Source organism: Oncorhynchus clarkii, chromosome 28 (assembly GCF_045791955.1).
Source record: "Oncorhynchus clarkii lewisi isolate Uvic-CL-2024 chromosome 28, UVic_Ocla_1.0, whole genome shotgun sequence".
Taxonomy (NCBI): domain Eukaryota; kingdom Metazoa; phylum Chordata; class Actinopteri; order Salmoniformes; family Salmonidae; genus Oncorhynchus; species Oncorhynchus clarkii.
The window spans coordinates 10,504,986-10,529,446 of record NC_092174.1 but is presented as its reverse complement, the minus strand read 5'-3'; the positions used below and the strand labels follow the sequence as shown (position 1 = coordinate 10,529,446).

Genomic DNA, 24,461 nt, shown 5'->3' with positions numbered 1-24,461 from the left:
GTAACCTGTACATTTTTTTTATCAACATTTGCAAATAGGTAAACGTGAGGTTAGATCCATCCCTGTTATTTCTGAGACAAGACATTTTCAAGTGTGATTAGGCCTACTTACAGTCTTAGAGGTCATGGCTGGCAACATAATTAGTTAAGCCACCTATAAAAACACATTCCAGATCAAGATGCATTCATGGACAGACGATGCGAACGTTAGAGGGAAGAACAGTTTATGATAATTGGCCTTGCTACAACATACCGAAAATGTTGAATAAAATGTTGCCACTACTGTGGCAAAAGACGGGCTCGTCCGGGATTTGAACCCGGGACCTCTCGCACCCAAAGCGAGAATCATACCCCTAGACCAACGAGCCACTTACGACACTTGGCGATGTTGATATATTACTACTAAGAGCATGACACTGTTTCTCTGGAATGAATTTGTCTTCATCGTTGTTGTCTATACATTTATCCGGATGTTGCCGGTAAATTAATAGCTTGGAAAACACAGACTTTCCTTTTTTTTATTATGAAGAAAACCCTGGCTTACGTACCTCAATTTCACCCAACTTGCCTTTATATCTTGTAAAAAATGTTTTGTACACAAATTCTACCTCCGAAGTTTCACGAGCACTGATGTTGTTGATTAATTTCCTCATTACCGCGAGAAAGCTTGCTACATTGTTACGCTGGCTACAGAATATGAGATACGTAAGTACACCTGAGCAGTGTTCGAATACCCATACGGTATACTACACACTTAATGAGTACATACTATTAGTTAATTTTAGTATACTGTAAACGAACGGTATCGTTTCAGTTGAGCACACTAGCGCTTCGCCTGTCTACCGGAAGTTGATGCTGTAACGGATTACAAAAACGGAAACTGTAATCCGTTACATTACCAGCAAGAATATTGTAATCAGATTACCGATACTTTTGAAAAACTAGATGATTACATCAAGGATTACTTTTAAATTCAGAAATAATGTTTTTTCAAAAAAAATCTGTGACACTTCTGTGTTTTCGCAATGACAATCACCATTGAAAAAAGGAGCACATTTAAGTTTGTTCCACCTCAGCAAGTCTGAACACAAGTCAGAGACCACTATGATGACACACCAAATATGTTTGATGGATCGCAGGAAAAGAGCAGGAATGGGTTTTTGTAGGCTACAGTCCAAGCTATGTCTTTCAATGGTGCGACTGCTGTCGGCATCCAAAGATTATCCTATTTGAAAAAACGCTTGAAGGTAAGTATGACAGTGGTGGTGTAGTCTACGGTGATACGGGTATCATTTATTATTGATATCTCCATAGCGCAATGATGTGAATCACACTGCTGCTCTGTCATTTATCTATTTTCGCCTTACGGATTGTGGTTGTGGATGGCTGTTCACAAATCTAAATGTACATTTGAACCCAAATATGGTTGAATTCAAGAAGTGATTTTCAGGATTTTTTTCCTTCTTATTTTGTCTGTCATAGTTGAAGTGTACCTATGATGAAAATGGCAGGCCTCTCTCATCTTTTTAAGTGGGAGAACTTGCACAATTGGTGGCGGACTAAATACTTTTCTGCCCCACTGTATTTTTAAATAATGGGCTAGTATTATTATTAGTAGGCCCATAATCAATCCTATTAGATATCATCGTAGAAAAACTATACAGTTTTATTCTAACTTTAGGGACCTCTTCAAAATCAGGATGCTGAAGAAATTTAGCTTGGCACCTAAAACACTCAAACTTTTACAGATGCACAACTGAGAGCATCCTGTCGGGCTGTATAACCGACTGGTACGGCAACTGCATCGCCCTCAACCACAGGGCTCTCCAGAGGGTGGTGTGGTCTGCCCAACGCACCACCGGGGGCAAACTACCAGCCCTCCAGTACACCTACAGCACCCGATGCCACAGGAAGGCCAAAAGATAATCAAGGACAACAACCACCTGAGCCACTGCCTGTTCACCCTGCTAGAAGGCGAGGTCAGTACAGGTGCATCAAAGCTGGGACCGAGAAACTGAAAAACAGCTCCTATCTCAAGCCCATCAGACTATTAAATAGCCATCCCTAGCACATTAGAGGCCCTCGGAGTGTGGTGTCAGGAAAATAACCTCACACTCAACGTCAACAAAACTAAGGAGATGATTGTGGACTTCAGGAAACAGCAGAGGGAACACCCCCCTATCCACATCGATGGAACAGTAGTGGAGAGGGTAGCAAGTTTTAAGTTCCTCGACATACACATCACAGACAAACTGAATTGGTCCACTCACACAGACAGCATTGTGAAGAAGGCGCAGCAGCGCCTCTTCAACCTCAGGAGGCTGAAGAAATTTGGCTTGTCACCAAAAGCACTCACAAACTTCTACAGATGCACAATCGAGAGCATCCTGGCGGGCTGTATCACCGCCTGGTACGGCAACTGCTCCGCCCTCAACCGTAAGGCTCTCCAGAGGGTAGTGAGGTCTGCACAACACATCACCGGGGGCAAACTACCTGCCCTCCAGGACACCTACACCACCCGATGTCACAGGAAGGCCATAAAGATCATCAAGGACATCAACCACCCGAGCCACTGCCTGTTCACCCCGCTATCATCCAGAAGGCGAGGTCAGTACAGGTGCATCAAAGCTGGGACCGAGAGACTGAAAAACAGCTTCTATCTCAAGGCCATCAGACTGTTAAACAGCCACCACTAACATTGAGTGGCTGCTGCCAACACACTAACACTGACTCAACTCCAGCCACTTTAATAATGGGAATTGATGGGAAATGATGTAAATATATCACTAGCCACTTTAAACAATGCTACCTTATATAATGTTACTTACCCTACATTATTCATCTCATATGCATACGTATATACTGTACTCTATATCATCGACTGTATCCTTATGTAATACATGTATCACTAGCCACTTTAACTATGCCACTTTGTTTACATACTCATCTCATATGTATATACTGTACTCGATACCATCTACTGTATCTTGCCTATGCTGCTCTGTACCATCACTCATTCATATATCCTTATGTTCATATTCTTTATCCCCTTACACTGTGTACAAGACAGTAGTTTTGGAATTGTTAGTTAGATTACTTGTTGGTTATTACTGCATTGCCGGAACTTGAAGCACAAGCATTTCGCTACACTCGCATTAACATCTGCTAACCATGTGTATGTGACAAATACAATTTGATTTGATTTGATTTGCACTTTATACATAGACTTGAAATCACTGGCCACTTTAATAATGGAACACTAGTCACTTTAATAATGTTTACATATTTTGCATTACTCATCTCATATGTATGCATGTACTGTATTTTATTCTATTCTACTGTATCTCAGTCTATGCCGGTCTGACATTGCTCGTCCAAATATATATATATTTTTTTTATATTGTGTTATTGACTGTACGTTTGTTCATGTGTACCTCTGTGTTGTTGTTTTTGTTGCACTGCTTTGCTTTATCTTGGCTAGGTCGCAGTTGTAAATGAGAACTTGTTCTCAACTGGCCTACCTGGTTAAATAAAATAAAGGTGAAATATATATATATTTTTTTATTAAAAAAAATATTTATATATTCTCAATCCCATTCCTTTACTTTATATTTGTGTATATTGTTGTGAAATTGTTAGATATTTCTTGTTAGCTATTACTGCACTGTTGGCACTAGAAACACAAGCATTTCGCTACTCTCGCAATAACATCTGCTAAACACGTGTATGTGACCAATAAAATTTGATTTGATTTGACTTGAAATTTCTTCTACCTCAGATGGGCAACTGGTGGTCCGCACCCAATTTTGCACCCCACCTCCAGAACAAATTTTATTTAAAAAAATTGGAACTCAGTTGTAGTTCCAACTTACTGTTGCGAGTTAGAATAGTAGAATACACAAGGTCAAATGTAGAAATGTGGTTTTCATGGTTAGACCGTCTGGAGGGCCCCCATTGATTTTGTCATCAGTCTCACTCAATATCATATTAGAAATTGCAAACATTTTTCACCACCCAATGGCAAATGTGTAGAATTGCAGGACATTATCTGTAACAAAGCTAATTTTCCTCTCAGTCCCATGGCACAACCTGTTCTCAGAGTATTTCGTATTATTCTGTAAGTAAAACCAGAATAGTCCTTTTATTGCGCTTTGTTATGTTTCGTATGGTTTGTATTAATTTGTGGATGTCCGTCATCCATTCCATAAAATATGTTACAAGTTGCAATTCATACAATATGTAATGAATTGTAATTTCGTACAATATGTTGCGAATTAGAAAAGCAAACAATAAGTTAAGAATTTGCTAATTTGCTAAAGTTAGCTAGGCTATGTGTTAGGGTTCAGGTTAGGAGTTAGGTTAAAGTGTTAAGGTTAGCTAAAATGATTAAGGTTAGGGGAAGGGTTAGCTAACATGCTAAGTAGTTGAAAAGTAGCAAGTAGTTGCAAAGTTGCTAATGAGCTAAAATGCAAACCTTGTCCGTGTTACACACTCATCCTTCCATCTTCCTTTTGTTTTGCCTTCAGTAACCTGTCTTAAGAAACCATATCAAAATGAACATGTCATATTTTTGTAGGTTCTGGATTTACATGTCATGTCTAGTGTATGAGAACTGGATTTACTTTACTATGTAACATCTAGTGTATGAGTCCAGGTGGCATGGCAAAATTAGTATAATTATGTGAAATTAGTTATACATTCGCAAAATCTTCTTTCCACCCCATGGCAAAATGTATAGAATTTCTGCAAACATGCTTTAAAATGGCAACATCTTCTCTATAACGCATGGCAAAATATGTAGAATTGCACGAAATTAACTCTCAAAAATAAAAATGTGTTTATCTCTCTGCTGTCACTAAAAGGTTTGCTCGCAATGTGGTGGGGATGGATGTCGGTATGCAAGCAGTTGAGCCACTCATGATGAGTTTAGATTTTTTAAACTCTATGATGATGGTTGGCGATGACGATGGTGGTGATGAATAGCGGTTGCATTACAAATTGTAAAGAAAATCGTTGGTAGTAGAATGACATGTGTTCAATTTTATTGATAAGAAAAATCAATGCATTATAAGAGGACCAATTTGAGGACAGTCAACGCCCAATGCATTCTGGTCCCTGTGCTGAAGAAGATCCGAAATTTGAGGTGTTGTTCGCCAGTCCGGCCTCCAAACCAATGACTGTATATATGCACCCAACCCACACGGTTTTCTTTCAGTGACAATCAAAACGGTAAATATTGTATTTATTAGCAATATTCATGACATTTTAAACTGTTTCGTTGAATAAGATACGTTGCTTTAACCTTCTACCGCTTCCCAAATAGCTTGTTAGCAAAGTAGCTAGCTACTTGCTAATTAGTTGGCTAGTTTTCAATGCTTGCGTTTAGACACCTCGCCGGTTTAATAGTCAGTGTTGGCTAGCTACCATTTGAAACCCTGTGATACAGTACTCCATTTACAGTTTGTCTACACGGCCCGGTTTGAAATACTTGTTTGCCAGCTAGCTTGAAGGTGTTGATAAGATCATGTTTTGTGATATTATTAGCGTTAAATTAACTAGGCATATTTAAGGTAACAGCAATGTTTAGTTGTATTTAATTCTTTGGGACAGCGCTTTCAACACCTAACGCTAGTTTTTTTTATTTCAGACTTCCGCTGCTCGGCGTTGAACAAATAAACGTTCAGAGAGCAGTTAATGCGCTAACTAACTGTAGGAAGTTTTGTTATCGCTTCAAGCTTTTTTTTTTTATAGGTATACTGTAATAGAAAAGGCACTAACTCACTAAATAAAATAACAGAATGGAAAGTTGAATTCGAGTTAAAACCAACTTGTGTACATGCATCTGAAGTGAAAGCGCGTAACAACATCTTTGGAAGGTAAGGCTGTCAGTTATTTGAGGTTAGATATTCTTTCGGAAAGTCATTATTGAGCAGAAAGCAGACTTCCTGTCTCACGGTCCACTAAATCATGGAGGTAGGCTATCCTCCATTTTGTTAGTGTACACTCGTCATTCTCTTCAAGTTATAGCTAGGCCTATTGATATAGTATTTGCATGCTCTGCTAACAAAAAAAAACAGGAGTACGTTACAGTTGACATGTAATGTTCTCTGTTCTCTGGCAGGTTGAAAGAGTGCCAAATGTCTCAGGCTGAAAAAATTAAGGTACGTTCCCGACCCAGCATAAGAGGATGCTGCTTCCTCTCCGTTTATTTAATCTAAGTAATACTGTCAGGCTGTCCAATAATGATTTCAGAGGGAGCTTATTTTGATTAGGCCTATATAAACCGGATGTGAATCTGCTTTGGGAAAATCAGGATTTATTAGAATTAAACCATTGCAGACATTGAGTTTAAAAAAAACAACAACAATTGAGCATAGAGGATGCAAATATTGTGTATAATAATTTTACCAGAGACAGACTTAATTACAGAATGCATGGTCACGCTAGCAGATGCTTCCAGGCAGCTGCTTTCTTCATGACTCACTGTTGTGCCTTGACCTGGGTTGAAATGAGAACACTCCAATGCATGAGCTTAGCCTAGCTATTTTATAGAGATTTTTTTTGTGTCACATACACCACGTGCATTAAAATGTTGTTTTGCAGGGGCAGCCATAGTAGTATGGCACCCCTGGAGTAAATTAGGGTTAAGTACCTTGCTCAAGGGCCCATCAATATATTTTTCACTGTCTGCTCGGGTATTCGAACCATTCGGTTACTGGCCACTAGACTATCTGCCGCTCTAGATGTAATGTAATGTATGCTCCTTCCTTACATCTGTTTTATAAGCTGAATAGATAGGTTTAGGCATAACTTTGAAACACTTTGGTTAGACTGCATATTCTCCCTGGTTACGTACAGGCCTGTTAGAATGCAGGAAATAATGTTTTTGCAAAGAGATGGCAGAGACAAGACAGTCACCTCACCCAAAGGTCATTCGTAGGACAGCTGTTTCTTTTGAGTAGTGGCCTAATTGCTGGTTTTAATCTTTGCTGCTGTGATTTACACAGCCCGTGACAATTTTAATTATGGTATTCCTGAGTTGAATGACTCAGATGCTCATGTTGTTGTCTCATGTATTACAGCAGGGTCAGTTCACCAACCCAGAGACCCCGGGGTATGTGGGCTTTGCCAACCTGCCCAACCAGGTGCACCGCAAGTCGGTCAAAAAGGGCTTTGAGTTCACCCTCATGGTAGTTGGTGAGTGTCATGATATTTGGAACTTAAGTAATGTCTGGTGTTTTTGTTTTGAGAGTATTCTATTGTTCGCATGTAGTATCGAGCCTTAGACAGAACGTCTACCCCAGTTGTTTTGAGCTTTGCACAAAACTACTTTGTCTTTGCTTGTCGGTGAGTGTCAGCCATTTTCTTGTTGCAGTTTTTTCTCTCACTTCAGTAGAGATGAGTTTTGGCCTTCAAAGGGGAATGTGTGCCAAAATGATAATGTTCACACAGCTTTGTCAGATCATAACCATCTTAGGAATATAACAGCAAGCAATGCACATTAATAGGGTTGTCACGATACCAGTATCACAATACTATGATACCAGATTTGTTTTAACCGGAATTAGACTAAACTCTATGGTTCTATAAAAACCTACTTTATGGAAAATTGTGAGTGGTATAGCTTGCAAAATAAACGTGACAAAATAATGGTGCTTGTTTCTAATATCAGGACTGTTTTCCTCAAGAAATTAAATCGGCTTCATGTTTTGTTTCTTTGCCACGATACTTTAGAATATCGCAATGCTGGTCTCGTGACAACCCACTATGCATTTCCTTGATTTATTTAGAGTTAGAAGGATAGCTTTTTTTCTTTGCCAAACATTCTATATATCTTTTTAACAGAAACAACTGATATTAGGCCTGGTTTGTTCTAAGCATTTAAGCTATCACTTCATGCTATCGACAGAATGGAATGTGACTTATTTGACCATGTGCCCGGACAGTTAGCTAGTTGACAAATGCAGACATTTCCTTTTCCCATAGCCTCTCCTCACAAATAACATTACTCCCCCCCCCTAAAAAAATGTCATAAAGCACTGTTCCAAATCGCCTCACTTCCTTTTAGAGTTTTTAACGTGAGTTTATGTCCAGCATACGTGTGTGCCAGAGTGTTTGTCTGAGTGGGATATGTGTAGGATCATGTCAGAGGCCCCTGTTTAGGTCACTGTTGTGAGTCCAGCCTCTATATAAACGGACGTAGGCTGGGCGTCTCTGGGTCCTCTGATTTAACTGTGTGAAATGGTTGTCCTTTTTCTCTTCTCCCTCCATGTCTGCCTTAAAATAAACCAGAGTGGAATGTGTGCCTGGGGGGCAGCACCGGACAGGGCTCTGCTGAATAGAGAACAGAATAACAAATAAAATTATGAATAAAAACCACACAAGAACTACGATGACTGTTAAATACATGAGAATGCAAGTATATACAGTGCATTCGGAAAGTATTCAGACCCCTTCACTTTTTTACTTTACAGCCTTATTAAAAAATGTGTTTAAATTATTATTTCTCAATCTACGCACAATACCCCATAATGACAAAGCAAAAACAGGTTTAGAAATGTTTGCTAATTTATTGAAAATAAATTGAAATCACATTTACATAAGTATTCAGACCCTTTACTCAGTACTTTATTGAAGCACCGTTTGGCAGCGATTACAGCCTCGAGTCTTCTTGTGTATGACGCTACAAGTTTGGCACACCTGTATTTGGGGTGTTTCTCCAATTCTTCTCTAACAATCCTCTCAAGCTCTGTCAGGTTGGATGGGGAGCATTGCTTCACAGCTATTTTCAGGTCTCTCCAGAGATGTTCGATCGGGTTCAAGTCCTGGCTCTGGCTGGGCCACTCAAGGACATTCAGAGACTTGTCCTGAAGCCACTCCTGTGTTGTCTTGGCTGTGTGCTTAGGGTTGTTGTCCTGTTGGAAGGTGAACCTTTGCCCCAGTCTGAGGTCCTGAGCACTCTGGAGCAGGATTTCATCAAGAATCTCTCTGTACTTTGCTCCATTCATCTTTCCCTTGATCCTGACTAGTCTCCCAGTCCCTGAAAAACATCCCCACAGCATGATGTTGCCTCCACCATGCTTCACCGTAGGGATGGTGCCAGGTTTCCTCCAGACGTAACGCTTGGCATTCACCCCAAAGAGCTCAATCTTGGTTTCATCAGATCAGAGATCTGTTTTTCATGGTCTGAGTCTTTAGGTGCCTTTTGGCAAACTCCAAGCGGGCTGCCATGTTCCTTTTACTGAGGATTGGCTTCCGTCTGGCCGTTCTACCATAAAGGCCTGATTGGTGTAGTGCTGCAGAGATGGTTGTCCTTCTGGAAGGTTCTCCCATCTCCACAGAGAAACTCTACAGTTCATTGCGTTCCTGGTCACCTCCCCAATCAAGGCCTTTCTGCCCTGATTGCTCAGTTTGGCGAGGCGGCCAGCTCTAGGCAGAGTCTTGAAGGGTCCAAAATTCTTCCATTTTAAGAATGATTGAGGCCACTGTTCTTGGGGACCAATGCTCCAGACATTTTTTGGTACCCTTACCCAGATCTGTGCCTCGACACAGTCCTGTCTCGGAGCTCTAGGGACAATTCCTTTGACCTCGTGGCTTGGCTTGAAACATTTTTATTTTTTTAACTTATTGGTGATTTCGTAGATCTCTTTTTTTTTAGTTTTTTTTGAATGTTTTCACTAAATAGGCCAAAGCTTTGTTACACAATTAAAGATCAATACACTGTATTTCAAACAGCTGGAATAATCTAAAGAATTAAGGGCTTGTAAAATATAAGCCATCAACCTTAAGACCCACTAAAAATAATGAAATAATATCAAAATAGTTTAACCTGCTTTTTTGCTTGTCCAATGAAAGTTACATTTTGTTTTGACTGAACCATGCACAACCACTAATAATGACCAACTTCTGGTAGCAGGCACTATAGAATATTAACACAGGTCTCATAAACAATCTCTCTAGCCTTTCGTCGTGACTCTCAGTTCCATTACATTAGTCATTGGACGAAGGTGTCTTGTGTAGAGGGGAGTTTTTTTTTTACATTAACACGCAACGCTTGCGATACGGTTTTGCATAAGGATCATATCTTTCATATCGGCGAGAAATCATTTTCAGTTAACAAAATGTTAAATTGATACACAGCTTTTTATAGGGTGGCTTTTTATAGGGTGGCCATATTTCTATATTACAGTGCTTGTTTACGTAAAACAGATGGAAGACAGTGCGAGTGGACTAGTTGGCTATCTGTGTTTCCGAACACCTGTGTAAACGGAAGACTCCAGAAATACTGTATGTTGTCACTGAAAAATACTGTCTGCTACAACTGTGTTAACCGTGAACTATAAGTGTGTATTTTGCATTTTGTGAAATTAATTTGATATGAAAGTGAAGGGATTTATGTTTCTAGAACCGTACAGCAATTGAGAATCGATTCACATTTAGATGTAGTGGCTTCCAGAGCCTGTTCACTTTGTTTCAACATTGAAACACAGGTGGTCAACTAGCATAGGTAGTCCACTGTCTGGATAAGAAGATGCTTATTTCTCAGAATGAGAGTTCCTTATATAAATGTGTCTTTATGCTCATTGCACATTTTATAAAACACACACTAGACAGCTAGCACATTAGTCTGGCTAAAATGCTGCTAGCGGTACTGCAATGCTGCGCATGACAAACTGAGCATTCATTGTCCACAATTATGTTCATTGATACTCCCATCTTATTAGGCTCTGCAGTGTTTTACATTTTGGGAGTTGAGACATAAAAAGGCTATTGTTATAAAGGTTGTTCTCCTCTATTACAGTAAAATAATGTCTCTGTGTTTAGGTGTCTATATGACAGATTTTTATGTTTGACCAAACCTCAAATGCAATAGCGAGTTGAAACGGCTTGTCAGAGATGACGATGCTCTTTCGTCGTTGTTGTGAGCTGCAGGGGGAGGGGCTTGGTGTCTGTGTGCGAGTAGTAAGGTGCACACAGCACAGAAGGAGCAAATTATACGAGACCAAAAAGACACACTCATGAATTCAAACCTAGATTCTTCCAATACATGGGTTTGGAACATTGCGCTAAAACATATATATTGAATTAATTTGAATGTATATCGCCCAGCCCTACATGTAAACGGGAGTAATAGTGACCAGTAGCAGGATAAATACACTGCTCAAAAAAATAAAGGAAACACTAAAATAACACATCCTAGATCTGAATGAAATACTTATTAAATACTTTTTTCTTTACAGAGTTCAATGTGCTGACAACAAAATCACACAAATTATCAATGGAAATCAAATTTATCAACCCTTGGAGGTCTGGATTTGGAGTCACACTCAAAATTAAAGTGGAAAACCACACTACAGGCTGATCCAACTTTGATGTCATGTCCTTAAAACAAGTCAAAATGAGGCTCAGTAGTGTGTGTGGCCTCCACGTGCCTGTATGACCTCCCTACAACGCCTGGGCATGCTCCTGATGAGGTGGCGGATGGTCTCTTGAGGGATCTCCTCCCAGACCTGGACTAAAGCATCCGCCAACTCCTGGACAGTCTGGTGTGGCGTTGGTGGATGGAGCGAGACATGATGTCCCAGATGTGCTCAATTGGATTCAGGCCTGGGGAACGGGCGGGCCAGTCCATAGCATCAATGCCTTCCTCTTGCAGGAACTGCTGACACACTCCAGCCACATGAGGTCTAGCATTGTCTTGCATTAGGAGGAACCCAGGGCCAACCGCACCAGCATATGGTCTCACAAGGGGTCTGAGGATCTCATCTCGGTACCTAATGGCAGTCAGGCTACCTCTGGCGAGCACATGGAGGGCTGTGCGGCCCCCCCAAAGAAATGCCACCCCACACCATGACTGACCCACCGCCAAACCGGTCATGCTGGAGGATGTTGCAGGCAGCAGAATGTTCTCCGCGGCGTTTCTGTCACGTCTGTCACGTGCTCAGTGTGAACCTGCTTTCATCTGTGAAGAGCACAGGGCGCCAGTGGCGAATTTGCCAATCTTGGTGTTCTCTGGCAAATGCCAAACGTCCTGCACGGTGTTGGGCTGTAAGCCCAACCCCCACCTGTGGACGTCGGGCCCTCATACCACCCTCATGGAGTCTGTTTCTGACCGTTTGAACAGACACATGCACATTTGTGGCCTGCTGGAGGTCATTTTGCAGGGCTCTGGCAGTGCTCCTCCTTGCACAAAGGCGGAGGTAGCGGTCCTGCTGCTGGGTTGTTGCCCTCCTACGGCCTCCTCCACGTCTTCTGATGTACTGGCCTGTCTCCTGGTAGCGCCTCCATGCTCTGGACACTACGCTGACAGACACAGCAAACCTTCTTGCCACAGCTCGTATTGATGTGCCATCCTGGATGAGCTGCACTACCTGAGCCACTTGTGTGCGTTGTAGACTCCGTCTCATGCTACCACTAGAGTGAAAGCACCGCCAGCATTCAAAAGTGACCAAAACATCAGCCAGGAAGCATAGGAACTGAGAAGTGGTCTGTGGTCACCACCTGCAGAACCACTCCTTTATTGGGGGTGTCTTGCTAATTGCCTATAATTTCCACCTGTTGTCTATTCCATTTGCACAACAGCATGTGAAATTTATTGTCAATCAGTGTTGCTTCCTAAGTGGACAGTTTGATTTCACAGAAGTGTGATTGACTTGGAGTTACATTGTGTTGTTTAAGGGTTCCCTTTATTTTTTTGAGCAGTGTACTAAAGGTAAATACTAAAGGTAATCAATAATCTGTGGACAGTAATGCATCTAATCAATAATAATTTTTGTAGCAGTGTAGGTTGTCTGAGTGGGTTGAGACCTGTGCATGGGCATAGTCAGTGTGGATAGTCTGTGGGAGTGGGAGATCAGTAGTTGTTAGCACTTTTAACAGTCTTATGGCCAGGGGATAAAGCTGTTCAGGAGTCTGTTTGTCTGAGTCTTGATTCACCAGGACTGCCTGCCAGACGGAAGCATGGATAACAGTCTGTCTCAGGTGGCTGTAGTCTTTGGCAATTTTCCAGACCTGTCTCAGACAGCAGCTGGTATGCATGTCCTGAATGGCTTGGAGCTCACCCCCAGTGATGCGCTGGGCTGTCCGGTCTTGCTGTTGCAGACGGTGCAGTTGCCGTGCCATCTGAGGGGCCATGCCAAATCGTTTCAGCCTCCTGAGGGAGAAGATGCGTTGCCGTGCCTTCACGACTGTTCTGGTGTGAGGACCATGTTAAGTCCTCAGTGATATGGACACAGGAACGTGACGCTCTTGACCCTCCACTGCGGCCTGTAGATGTATTTTTGTTTTTTGTAGTCCATCATCCTGTTGCCCTGGCACCACACTGCCAGTTTTCTCACCTCCTCCCTGAAGGCTGTCTTAACATTGTTGAGCAGGCCTACCACCATCATGTCATCAGCAAACATAATGATAGATTGGGAGTTGTGTGTGGCCACAGTCGTGGTTAAATACCCCTGGGGGGGCCCCCGTGTTGAGGGTCAACCTACTCTCACCACCAGTGGACAGCCTGTCAGGAAGTCCAGGATCCAGTTGCAGATGGAGGTGTTCAGTCTCAGGGTCCCGAGCTTGGAGGGCATTATAGTGTTGCACTGTAGTCTATGAACAGCATTCTCACGTAGGTATTCCTCTTCTGTAGGTGGGACAGCGAATGCTCTGAGTACGTGCCCTGGAATATCATCTGGCCCCATAGCTTTGGGATTGTTAAACCTTGGTGATCTCGCTCTCCAAGGGCAACATGACGAAGTCCTCTAGGACGGCGGGGGCCCTTTGGTGTTTTTTTGGTCAGAGTGCATAAAATTCATTGAGTTTCTGGTAGAGGCATCGTTGAATAAATCACAACTAGTCTGTAGCCCCTGCTATATGCATTGAGCGTCAGTGTAATAGGTTTTTAACCTTGTTCCTAAATTGACCTTTTGTGTGCGGTAGCTCTGTCCTTTAGTTTAGCACGTACCTCTGTGTTAATCCAGGGCTTTTGATTGGGGAAGCAGCGACCCTTCACTTGAGCTTGTTGTATTTTCGAATAAGGAAAATGTTTGTCTTGTTTTACTGTGAGGTTCATGCTTTTCCCACGCAATGAAAGGCCTAATGTGTAGGAAGCTGCTTGGCTGCAAATGTAGTGTGCCCATTACATTGGGTATTTTGTGGAAAAAGGTTCACCCTGCACACATCTAATTGTAGATTTTTGTAGTATTTGTGGTTCGTAGACTCAAAGGTAATTGGTTATGAACTAATATATTGAGTATATTGCTTTACAGGCACAATAGTCTGTTCTTTTTGATTTTCTCTTTTTTTTAATATATTGATTCTGTGCTTTCTGTTTAGGTGAGTCTGGTCTGGGGAAGTCCACCCTCATCAACAGTCTGTTCCTTACGGATCTCTACCCAGAGAGAGTGATCCCCGGAGCAGCAGGTAATGGTTATACACACACACACACACACACACACACCAAGGCCAAACTTTCTGCTAACTATCAAAACCAAATTTCTTCCTGCATAACCTAATGGGAGTCATTTTAAACAGATTACACCAAATCACCCCTCATTTAGTCAGTGGCCTCAAGAGTATCTCAAAAGTAAAAACAAAACAAAAACAAAAACATTTTCCTCTCCCCCTGGTCTCCTTTTCATTTTGTCCCACAGAGAAGATTGAGCGCACAGTTCAGATCGAGGCATCTACGGTTGAGATCGAGGAGAGAGGGGTGAAGCTCCGCCTCACCGTGGTGGACACACCCGGATACGGCGACGCCATCAACAGCCAGGACTGGTATGCCACTGCCCACTTTCTTCTTTTGTCCAACATGGAAACTGTTATTGTTGGAATATAGTTGAACTAACATTTTTATCGTTTTAAAAATATATTTTTCAAAAATTTGAAGGGATAGTTCACATTTTAAAAGTTTAAGCTTAGTTTTACATGAGTTTCTGGACGTGGCAGAAAACACCCCTATATCTAAAATGTCATTCCCCATTGCTCTACTCATGTCATACGGTGTTATATGGGTTGGCTTTTCTAACAGCTGCTGCTTCTCGTTTCTCCTCCAGTTTCAGCACCATCATCGCCTACATCGACGACCAGTTTGAGCGCTATCTCCACGACGAGAGCGGTCTGAACCGACGGCACATCGTGGACAACCGTGTTCACTGCTGCTTCTACTTCATCTCCCCATTAGGCCACGGGTATACACACATTTTCAACATGTACTTTTTAACCCCCCCCCCCAGTTCTTACACGCTCTCCCTTTCTCTCTCTCTCAGGCTGAAGCCTCTGGATGTACAGTTCATGAAGGCCATCCACAACAAAGTCAACGTGGTCCCTGTCATCGCCAAGGCCGACACACTCACCCTGAGAGAGAGGGAGAGGCTCAAGCGCAGGGTAGGAGACGTTATAGCTCAACCTGACTCTAAAAAGTATACAATGGGAGAAGGTTTTTTTTTTTTTTAAGTCGTCTCGGACAAGGGATGTAGATGTAGTGATCTTCCTTTCATATGATACAACTGCACCCATGTACTGCCTGTATTTGAATAATCCCTCTGGATTAATAAAGTACTATATATTCAATTTAATAGTTAAAGTGCAGCTAAAGTAAATAGCCCATATTATGTCTATATCCTCCATATTCCTGTGTGTGGCTGTAGATTCTGGATGAGATTGATGAGCACGGCATCAAGATATACCATCTCCCCGACGCGGAGTCTGACGAGGACGAAGACTTCAAGGAGCAGACGAGGATTCTCAAAGTAATCCCCACCTCCTTTTCTAGACTCGGTCCTGCCTCCATAAGGATTCTGAACCCCATTTGACATTTCAGCATACGGTGGGGTCTGAAAGTATTGGAATCCTTGATAAAGATGAGCAATAATAACTATCAAATAAATAATTTTAATACGGATCTATATTGTATGCACATCAAAAAAAATCTCTAATTATATTTTATACTAGTACAATTGTTCAGAGAAAGAGGTTTTGTTTTTAATAAGTAATATTTTCTCTCAAAAAGGTAGGTGTCAATTGACACCCCTAAAGATTCTTATAAAGAAAGTAGTCAAAGTGTATTATTTGGTCCAGTATTCCTAGCACTTGACTACATCAAGCTTGTGACGCTTTGCAGTTCTTCTTGGTTATGTTTCAGTTATTTTGGGCCAAATAGAAATGAACGATAAATAATCTATTGTCATTTTGTGGTCACTTTAATTGTAATTAAGAATGGAATGTTTCTAAACTCTTCTACATTAATTTTGATCCTACTATGATTACAAATAATCTTGAATGAATGGTGAAAAATTATAAATGAGAAAGTTAGAGGGTCAACAATTATACCCCCAAGACATGCTTAACTCCCCCTGTCATCTTTTATCTAGGGTGTCAATCATTTTGGTGACCGGAATTGAAATTGAGCATGGTTTCTTTGAGACTTTTACTACTGTTCCTGAAAGTTACTAGCAAATTTAAAATAAAAAGAAAACATACAACTTTACAAATAAGCTCAGAATGGTATGCAATCGCCACCGTCGCAAACTGTTTTGACCGTCAGCACCTGTTCTCTCTCCTCCCTCCAGGCCAGTATTCCCTTTGCGGTGGTTGGCTCCAACCAGCAGATCGAGGCCAAGGGGAAGAAGGTGCGGGGTCGCCTGTATCCCTGGGGTGTGGTGGAGGTGGAGAACCCCGAGCACAACGACTTCCTCAAGCTACGCACCATGCTCATGTGAGTGGGTGGGAGAGCGAGGGCCTGCGCTGGGTCATCCCCGGAGGGGCTCGCTCTGGTTTCTTCATATATTAAACTTGAATAGCAGCTTGAAGCAGCATTGAATAGCAGCTTGAGAATCCCAACTTGACATAGTGGCTTATGGCGATTTAAAAATAAAAAAAAAATGTTTTTTTAATTGAGTGTTTTTATGGTTGATTTGGCTTATACTACAAAAGCTGTGTCAGTTGTATAATATGTTGTCAATCCATTAAATGTCAGTCATGAGCAGTGGCTGTCCCGTCTCACATACTGCTTGGTGTTTTGCTTATGACGATCTTGAGTTGAGTAGTTGGTTTAGTGCTTGATTGATCGACTGACACCTATCCATCTACAGCACCCACATGCAGGACCTGCAGGAGGTGACCCAGGACCTACACTACGAGAATTTCCGTTCGGAGCGCCTCAAACGAGGCGGCAGGTTGTCCTCTCATGGTTACGTTCTGTCTCCTGCGTACGTACCGTTCTGTCTGCTTGCCTTTCTGTACCCTGCCTGCCCCCAAAACTTCCCATACGCAGTAATATAATATACAACCAAAGACACAGAAAGGCTTAATATAACAGAGCAGGTTGATGGTGTTGAGACATTTGTAACACAAGACTCATGTGTGGCTTGGCTTTCTTGGATTTTAATGACTTATCTGGCTAAGACAATTGATGGGTAACTAATACAGTGTCTCAGTCGGCCAGTTCCACTTATCTTGTGTTAATGTCTATCAAGAAGTGATTAGGCGATAGTCGGCATTGAAAGTAAATCTCCATGTGTTCATTAATATTACATGGTTGAAAAAACGAAAACATTTTAAGTTAAACTATAATTTTGGATGTACATTCTACAGCAATTTGACCTTGGTAGTGGGTTTGAGTTAGGCATGTATAGTCTGGGCAATTTTTTTTTCTTTATGGTTTCATTTTTTAGTGGGCTATGGGGTTTTTAACCATATAGGTTGTATTGGTAGTAGTATGGGTGGTAGTAGTAGTATGGGTATCATTTAACTCTAGGAGTGTGGACCCTTTGGATTCTTTGAGACCTTCCTCTATAGCCAATCCAGGAGAAGGGAGAGATTTTACTGCCTTCCTATTGGCTCACCATCAGCCCAATGATGGTCTGGTCTGTCCAATCCTCTGAGTGGACTGTTGGAGGTACTGTTTTCAATGGGGGAGGTACCACTATCCTCCCTGTCTCACAACCTTGCTGCTCTCTTCTTGCTTCTGCAGCTTGCCCTCTTTCACTTTAACACCCAGCTTTCTACTTTTCTACCCCACTAATCTGTTCTTTCTCCCTCTCACTAATTTACCTCTGGCTCTTTCTACTTTCTAAGTGTTGCTTTTGTCACGTCTGCTTAAATACTAGAAAGCTAGAAACTGCACCACACACAACCACCAGACGTGGGGATTTACCAAACTTTCTTCCCAGAGACCCCCTATGCACATGAGTTTTCACTCTTCCACCTTTCTGCTGATTCTATGAATGACAATGATATGCTTTTGAATACTGCATTTTCTTCTGAATGCACAAACTATGTAATAACTTGAAATGTATGAGATTTCCAGTGTTCATTTATGTGGATATTTTTGGCAGGTCTCCCCAATGATTGTGCCTTGAGCCTAACTCAACAAATCTGTGTCCGTGTTACAGGAAGGGACCGGAGCCGGAGGAAATGGACAAGGACATGATCCTGCAGGAGAAGGAGGCTGAGGTGGGATAGCTAAGCATTCATATCCCTCTCTCACCACCTACCACTCACACTACCCTTATACTGTATACTTCCATTCAAATATCACTATTTTGAATAGCCCACCCACCTCTTATATCCTCACTCTTAGTTGGACTGCATTAAGTTTATTTCATGTGATACGGGTGGTTGTTTTGTGGGGGGGGGGGTTAGCCAGGTACTCAGTGTTCTATGTTTTGGTATTAATGTTATGTTTATTTTGTTCTGTGCAGCTGAGGAGAATGCAGGAGATGATTACCAAGATGCAGGCCCAGATGCAGATTAAGCCTGATGGAGCGGGAGACGGCCAGCATGTGTGACACTCACCACGGTAAGAACAACACGTCCATTTTGACACTAAACACAGCGAACCCGTGTTATGAAAACTCAAATGTACACTATGGTATATTATGGACCTGTATGGCTCAGTTGGTAAGCGTGTGCAATGCCATGGTTGTGGGTTCAACACCTGTTGTAATCAAAATACGCACAAAGATGATTTGAACTCGCTCTACGGTAAGTCTCTTTGGATTAACTTCTTGACGCACCCATCATGTTAGCGGGATCATTTTCATCAACACCCGCTGAATTGCCGTGTGCCAAATTAAATTACTAAAAATGTTGAATTTTCATGAAATCACAAGTGCAATATAGCAAAACACCGCTTAGCTTGTTGTTAATCCACCTGGCATGTCAGATTTCAATACAGCTTTTCGGCGAAAGCATAACAAGCGTTTATGTAATAACATCTCTCAGTAGACAAAATATTACAAACACTAGCAGCCAAGTAGATTGGTCAGAAAAATAATAAATGAAATCGCTTACCTTTGATCTTCGGATGTTTGCACTCACGAGACTCCTAGTTACACAATAAATGTTCCTTTTGTTCCATAAAGATTATTTTTATATCCAAAATACCTCCATTTGTTTGGCGCGTTATGTTCAGAAATCCACAGACTCGAGCGGTCACAACATCGCAGACAAATTCCAAATAGTATCCGTAATGTCCACAGAAACATGTCAAATGTCTTTTATAATCAATCCTCAGGTTGTTTTTACAATATATAATCGATAATATACCGGGACTGTGGCTTTTTCAATAGGAGAGGGAGAGACGATGGCTGCAAAACTCTGCAAACACCCAGCTATCCACTGACGCAATGTGATCTTTCTCGCTCATTTTTCAAAATAAAAGCCTGAAACTATGTCTAACGACTGACACCTTGAGGAAGCCATAGGAAAAGGAATCTGGTTGATATCCCTTTAAATGGAGGCAAGGCATCCAATGGAACAGAGCTTTCAGGAAAAACAGCACTTCCTTGTTGGATTTTCCTCAGGTTTTCGCCTGCATTATCAGTTCTGTTATACTCACAGACAATATTTTGACAGTTTTGGAAACTTTAGAGTTTTCTATCCCAAACTGACAATTACATGCATATTCTAGTTTCTGGGCCTGAGAAATAGGCAGTTTCAAATGGGTAAAAAAAATGTCTTTGCCAAAAACAAAAATCCTGCCCCCTACACTCAAGAAGTTTTAAAGTGTCTGCTAGGTGGTATATATTTTTTTTTATTACTATACTGAACAAAAATTTAAATGAATTATGCAAAAAAATCTGATTTTACTGAGTTAGCAGGAAATAATTTAAATCGATTAATTAGGCCCTAATCTATGGATTTCACATGACTGAGAATACAGATATGTAACTGTTGGTCACATACCTTAAAAAAAAAAGTAGCGGCGTGGATCAGAAAATCCCAGTATCTGGTGTGACCACCATTTGCCTCATGCAGTGTGACACATCTCCTTTGCATAGAGTTGATCATGCTGTTGATTGTGGAATGTTGACCCACTCCTCTTCAATGGCTGTGTGAAGTTGCTGGATATTGTCGGGAACTGAAACATGCTGTCATACATGTCGATCCAGAGCATCCCAAACATGCTCAATGGGTGACATGTCTGAGTATGCAAGCCATGGAAGAACTGGGACATTTTCAGCTTCCTGGAATTGTGTACAGATCCTTGCGACATGGGGCTGTGCATTGTCATGCTGAAACATGAGGTGATGGCGGCGGATGAACAGCATGACAATGGGCCTCAGGATCTCATCACAGCATCCCCGTGCATTCAAATTGCCATCGCTAAAGGCAATTGTGTTCGTTCTCTGTAGCTGATCCCTGCCCATACCATGACCCCACCGCCACCATGGGACACCCTCTTCACAACGTTGACATCAGCAAACCGCCCACCCACACAATACCATACACGTGGTCTGCGGTTGTGAGGCCGGTTGGACATACTGTCAAATTCTCTAAAACGACATTGGAAGCAGCTTATGGTAGCGAAATGAACATTAAATTCTCTGGCAACAGCTCTGAACATTCCTGCAGTCAGCATGCCAATTGCACGCTCCCTCAACTTGAGACATCTGTGGCGTGACACAACTGCACAGATCGCAATTTGCTGGGGTGGTTATCAAACTTCTTTTTTGGGGGGGGGGGGGTTAACATTTGCTCTTGCAGCTTTTACTAGACTTAACAAAAATATGAACACAACATGCAGCAATTTCAAAGATTTTACTGAGTTCCAGTTCATAGTTCCCCCCCCCCCCCCTCAGACAATCCTGCAGGTGAAGAAGCCAGATGTGGAGGTCTTAGGCTGGCGTGATTACACGTGGTCTGCGGTTGTGAGGCCGGTTGGATATACCTATTATACCTGTTGTTTAATCATCTTCTTGATATGCCACACCTGTCAGGTGGCTGGCTTATCTTGACAAAGGAGAAATGCTCACTAACAAGGATGTAAACAAGTTTGTGCACAAAATTTGAGAATTTTTGTACATATGGAAAATGTCTTGCAACTTTTATTTCACTCCTGAAACATGGGACCGACGCTACGGTTTGCATTTTATATATTTGTTCATTGCCTAATGAAAGTATTCAGACCCCTTTTTCCACATTTTGTTACGTTACAGCCTTATTCTAAAATGGATAAAACGTTTTTTTGAAAAGTTTGCAAATGTACTAAAAAATACAAATATACCTTACGTATTTAAACCGTTTGCTATGAGACCCTCAATTGAGCTCCGGTGCATCCTGTTTCCATTGATCATCATTAAGATGTTTCTACAACTTGGTTGGAATTGGTAAATTCAATTGATTGGACATGATTTGGAAAGGCCCACGGCTGTCTGTCTGTAAGGTCCCACAGTTGACAGTGCATGTCGGAGCAAAAACCGAGCCATGAGGTCGAAGGAACTGTCCCTAAACTATTTTACTACTTTAATACATTTTTGAATAAGGCTGTAACCTAACAAAATGTGGAAAAGGTCAAGTGGTCTGAATACTTTCCGATGGCATCAGATGTACTCAATCAGAATTATTGGTCCCTTTTTTAGTCTGAATTCATATAAATGGAACATTAGGAAGTACAAGTCCTTATGTATCACTTTTGTCTTTCCCTGCAGGTTTTCAAGCTGTTATTTGAGCTTGACCAGAGATGGAGGGATTGCAGAAGAGAAGGGAGTGAAAACAAGAGCAAGATAACTGGTCCTTGTCTCATTCTGCTTGCTACTATATTTAGTTTATTTCAGTCCTACTTGGGATCATTTTGAATTCTTTATTTTGTGTTTTTGTATCTAAGCAGTATTACATTTTTATATTTACACACATTTTCTTTATAATATTTCAAATGGCTCATTATTCATTTGTTCCATTCCATTGGAATGGACCATGCCAGATAGTCATCAAATGAAGAATAACTCTTTTAACCAGGGAAATGCTTTCATTATAGAACCATTGTTCTTTATTGCATTTTTTTGCTGTTGAGAAAGCCAAAAGTTGCTGCTGCTCCTCAGTACTGTCATAGCCAAGTCTTTACACTCGGCCTCCGCTAAAACCACTCAGGAACGGTCGATCGTGTTACTTACTGTGGCTCCGCATTACGAGTGGGAAAGGCCAGCTTACTGTGAAAGTTAGCAACGCTCTTCTCTTTCGTGGAGCCAGACAGCTAAAATTGTAATTTTTTTTTTTTCCTCTAGTGGTTGTCATGCCAATGTTAAAATATCTTTAAACAATAGTCTTTGAAAAGCAGCATAAAGATGTTTCCTTATTGCTAGGATTCGTTGACCGTGTTCTCGTTCTCCTACTCCCTCGCATGCAGCTCTTAACCCAGTCTGAAGTGTCGTTGTGTTGAAACGACTGGTTATGACTGAAATACATGACACTGTGACCTTCCCAGTTATCCTGTAGCCCTGAACCAATGAAGGAGACATACCTTGGTGTTTTTTACTGCATGTGCCTCTATGAATACTGAGCCTGTAAAGTGTCTCAGAGTAGGAGTGGCAATCTAGGATCACTTAAGCCTTTTAGATCATAATGAATATGGTTCTATAGACTGGGGGGGACGCAATCCTAGATCAGCACTCCTACTCGGAGACGCTTTATGACAGCCCCCAGGTTTTAACATATTGCAAAGTGAATTGATGTTTTAGGCAAAAGTCCTAGCGAACTAAAAGTAAATTGAATTACTGTGATGTTCAAACCAGGCCTATGCATCGAAAAGGACTTTGCTTTTCCTCATGGCCCCCAGTAATATTGATTGTTGAATTAAGTGCATCCAGAGGGTTGTGGAGTTCGTGCTGTAAAGCCCATGCTGTACTTGGTGTAATATGATATCCATATCCTTCTATTCTTTATGGCTGAGTGTCAATGGGTTAAGACTGAAAAGTGGATGACGTTTGGATGTTGGACAGGCCCAGTTAGTTGCTATGACCGCTTGCCTGGTCATTGTGATGACCTAGTTCGCAAGCCGAGTCAGTTATTAACATTCCTGTTTCTGCTGTTTTATCCAATGACTATCAAATAAAACCTTTGACGTATGCTATCTTGTAATAAAGTTTATATTAAAGCTAGATTCTAGTTTGCTTCATTTGTCATTTTACAAAAACAAAATCCCCATCCAATGTTCCTATATGTATCGTTAATATACACTGCTCAAAAAAATAAAGGGAACACTTAAACACACAATGTAACTCCAAGTCCATCACACTTCTGTGAAATCAAACTGTCCACTTAGGAAGCGACACTGATTGACAATAAATTTCACATGCTGTTGTGCAAATGGAATAGACAACAGGTGGAAATTATAGGCATTAGCAAGACACCCCCAATAAAGGAGTGGTTCTGCAGGTGGTGACCACAAACCACTTCAGTTCCTATGCTTCCTGGCTGATGTTTTGGTCACTTTTGAATGCTGGCGGTGCTTTCACTCTAGTGGTAGCATGAGACGGCATCTACAACCCACACAAATGGCTCAGGTAGTGCAGCTCATCCAGGATGGCACATCAATGCGAGCTGTGGCAAGAAGGTTTGCTGTGTCTGTCAGCGTAGTGTCCAGAGCATGGAGGCACTACCAGGAGACAAGCCAGTACATCAGGAGACATGGAGGAGGCCGTAGGAGGGCAACAACCCAGCAGCAGGACCGCTACCTCCGCTTTTGTGCAAGGAGGAGCAGGAGGAGCCCTGCCAGAGCCCTGCAAAATGACCTCCAGCAGGCCACAAATGTGCATGTGTCTGCTCAAACGGTCAGAAACAGACTCCATGAGGGTGGTATGAGGGCCCGACGTCCACAGGTGGGGGTTGTGCTTACAGCCCAACACCGTGCAGGACGTTTGGCATTTGCCAGAGAACACCAAGATTGGCAAATTCGCCACTGGCGCCCTGTGCTCTTCACAGATGAAAGCAGGTTCACACTGAGCACATGTGACAGTCTGGCGACGCCGTGGAGAACGTTCTGCTGCCTACAACATCCTCCAGCATGACCGGTTTTGCGGTGGGTCAGTTATGGTGTGGGGTGGAATTTCTTTGGGGGGCTGCACAGCCCTCCATGTGCTCGCCAGAGGTAGCCTGACTGCCATTAGGTACCGAGATGAGATCCTCAGATCCCTTGTGAGACCATATGCTGGTGCGGTTGGCCCTGGGTTCCTCCTAATGCAAGTAATGCTAGACCTC

General features: G+C 41.9%; 1 protein-coding gene and 1 non-coding gene across 3 annotated transcripts; one reads left to right on the top strand and one right to left on the bottom strand.

Annotated features, from left to right (window-relative positions):
- Positions 1–295: 295 nt before the first annotated feature.
- On the bottom strand, positions 296–367 carry trnap-ugg (transfer RNA proline (anticodon UGG)). Its single transcript has one exon. It is a non-coding gene; the product is annotated as a tRNA-Pro (tRNA).
- A 4,554-nt stretch (positions 368–4,921) lies between these two features.
- On the top strand, positions 4,922–23,362 carry LOC139386654 (septin-2B). Of its 2 annotated transcripts, none has more exons than XM_071132418.1 (13): positions 4,922–5,228; positions 6,121–6,160; positions 7,082–7,196; positions 14,319–14,405; positions 14,636–14,759; positions 15,038–15,172; positions 15,251–15,368; positions 15,632–15,733; positions 16,553–16,698; positions 17,075–17,158; positions 18,377–18,437; positions 18,686–18,783; positions 21,917–23,362. In XM_071132418.1, the coding sequence occupies exons 2-12, from the start codon at positions 6,137–6,139 to the stop codon at positions 18,770–18,772; spliced, it is 1,083 nt and encodes a 360-aa protein (XP_070988519.1). In that variant the 5' UTR covers positions 4,922–5,228; positions 6,121–6,136; the 3' UTR covers positions 18,773–18,783; positions 21,917–23,362. The 2 variants fall into 2 exon arrangements, with proteins under 2 accessions (XP_070988519.1, XP_070988518.1); XM_071132417.1 differs by having other exon boundaries at positions 5,096–5,228; positions 17,075–17,191.
- The last annotated feature ends 1,099 nt before the right edge of the window (positions 23,363–24,461 follow it).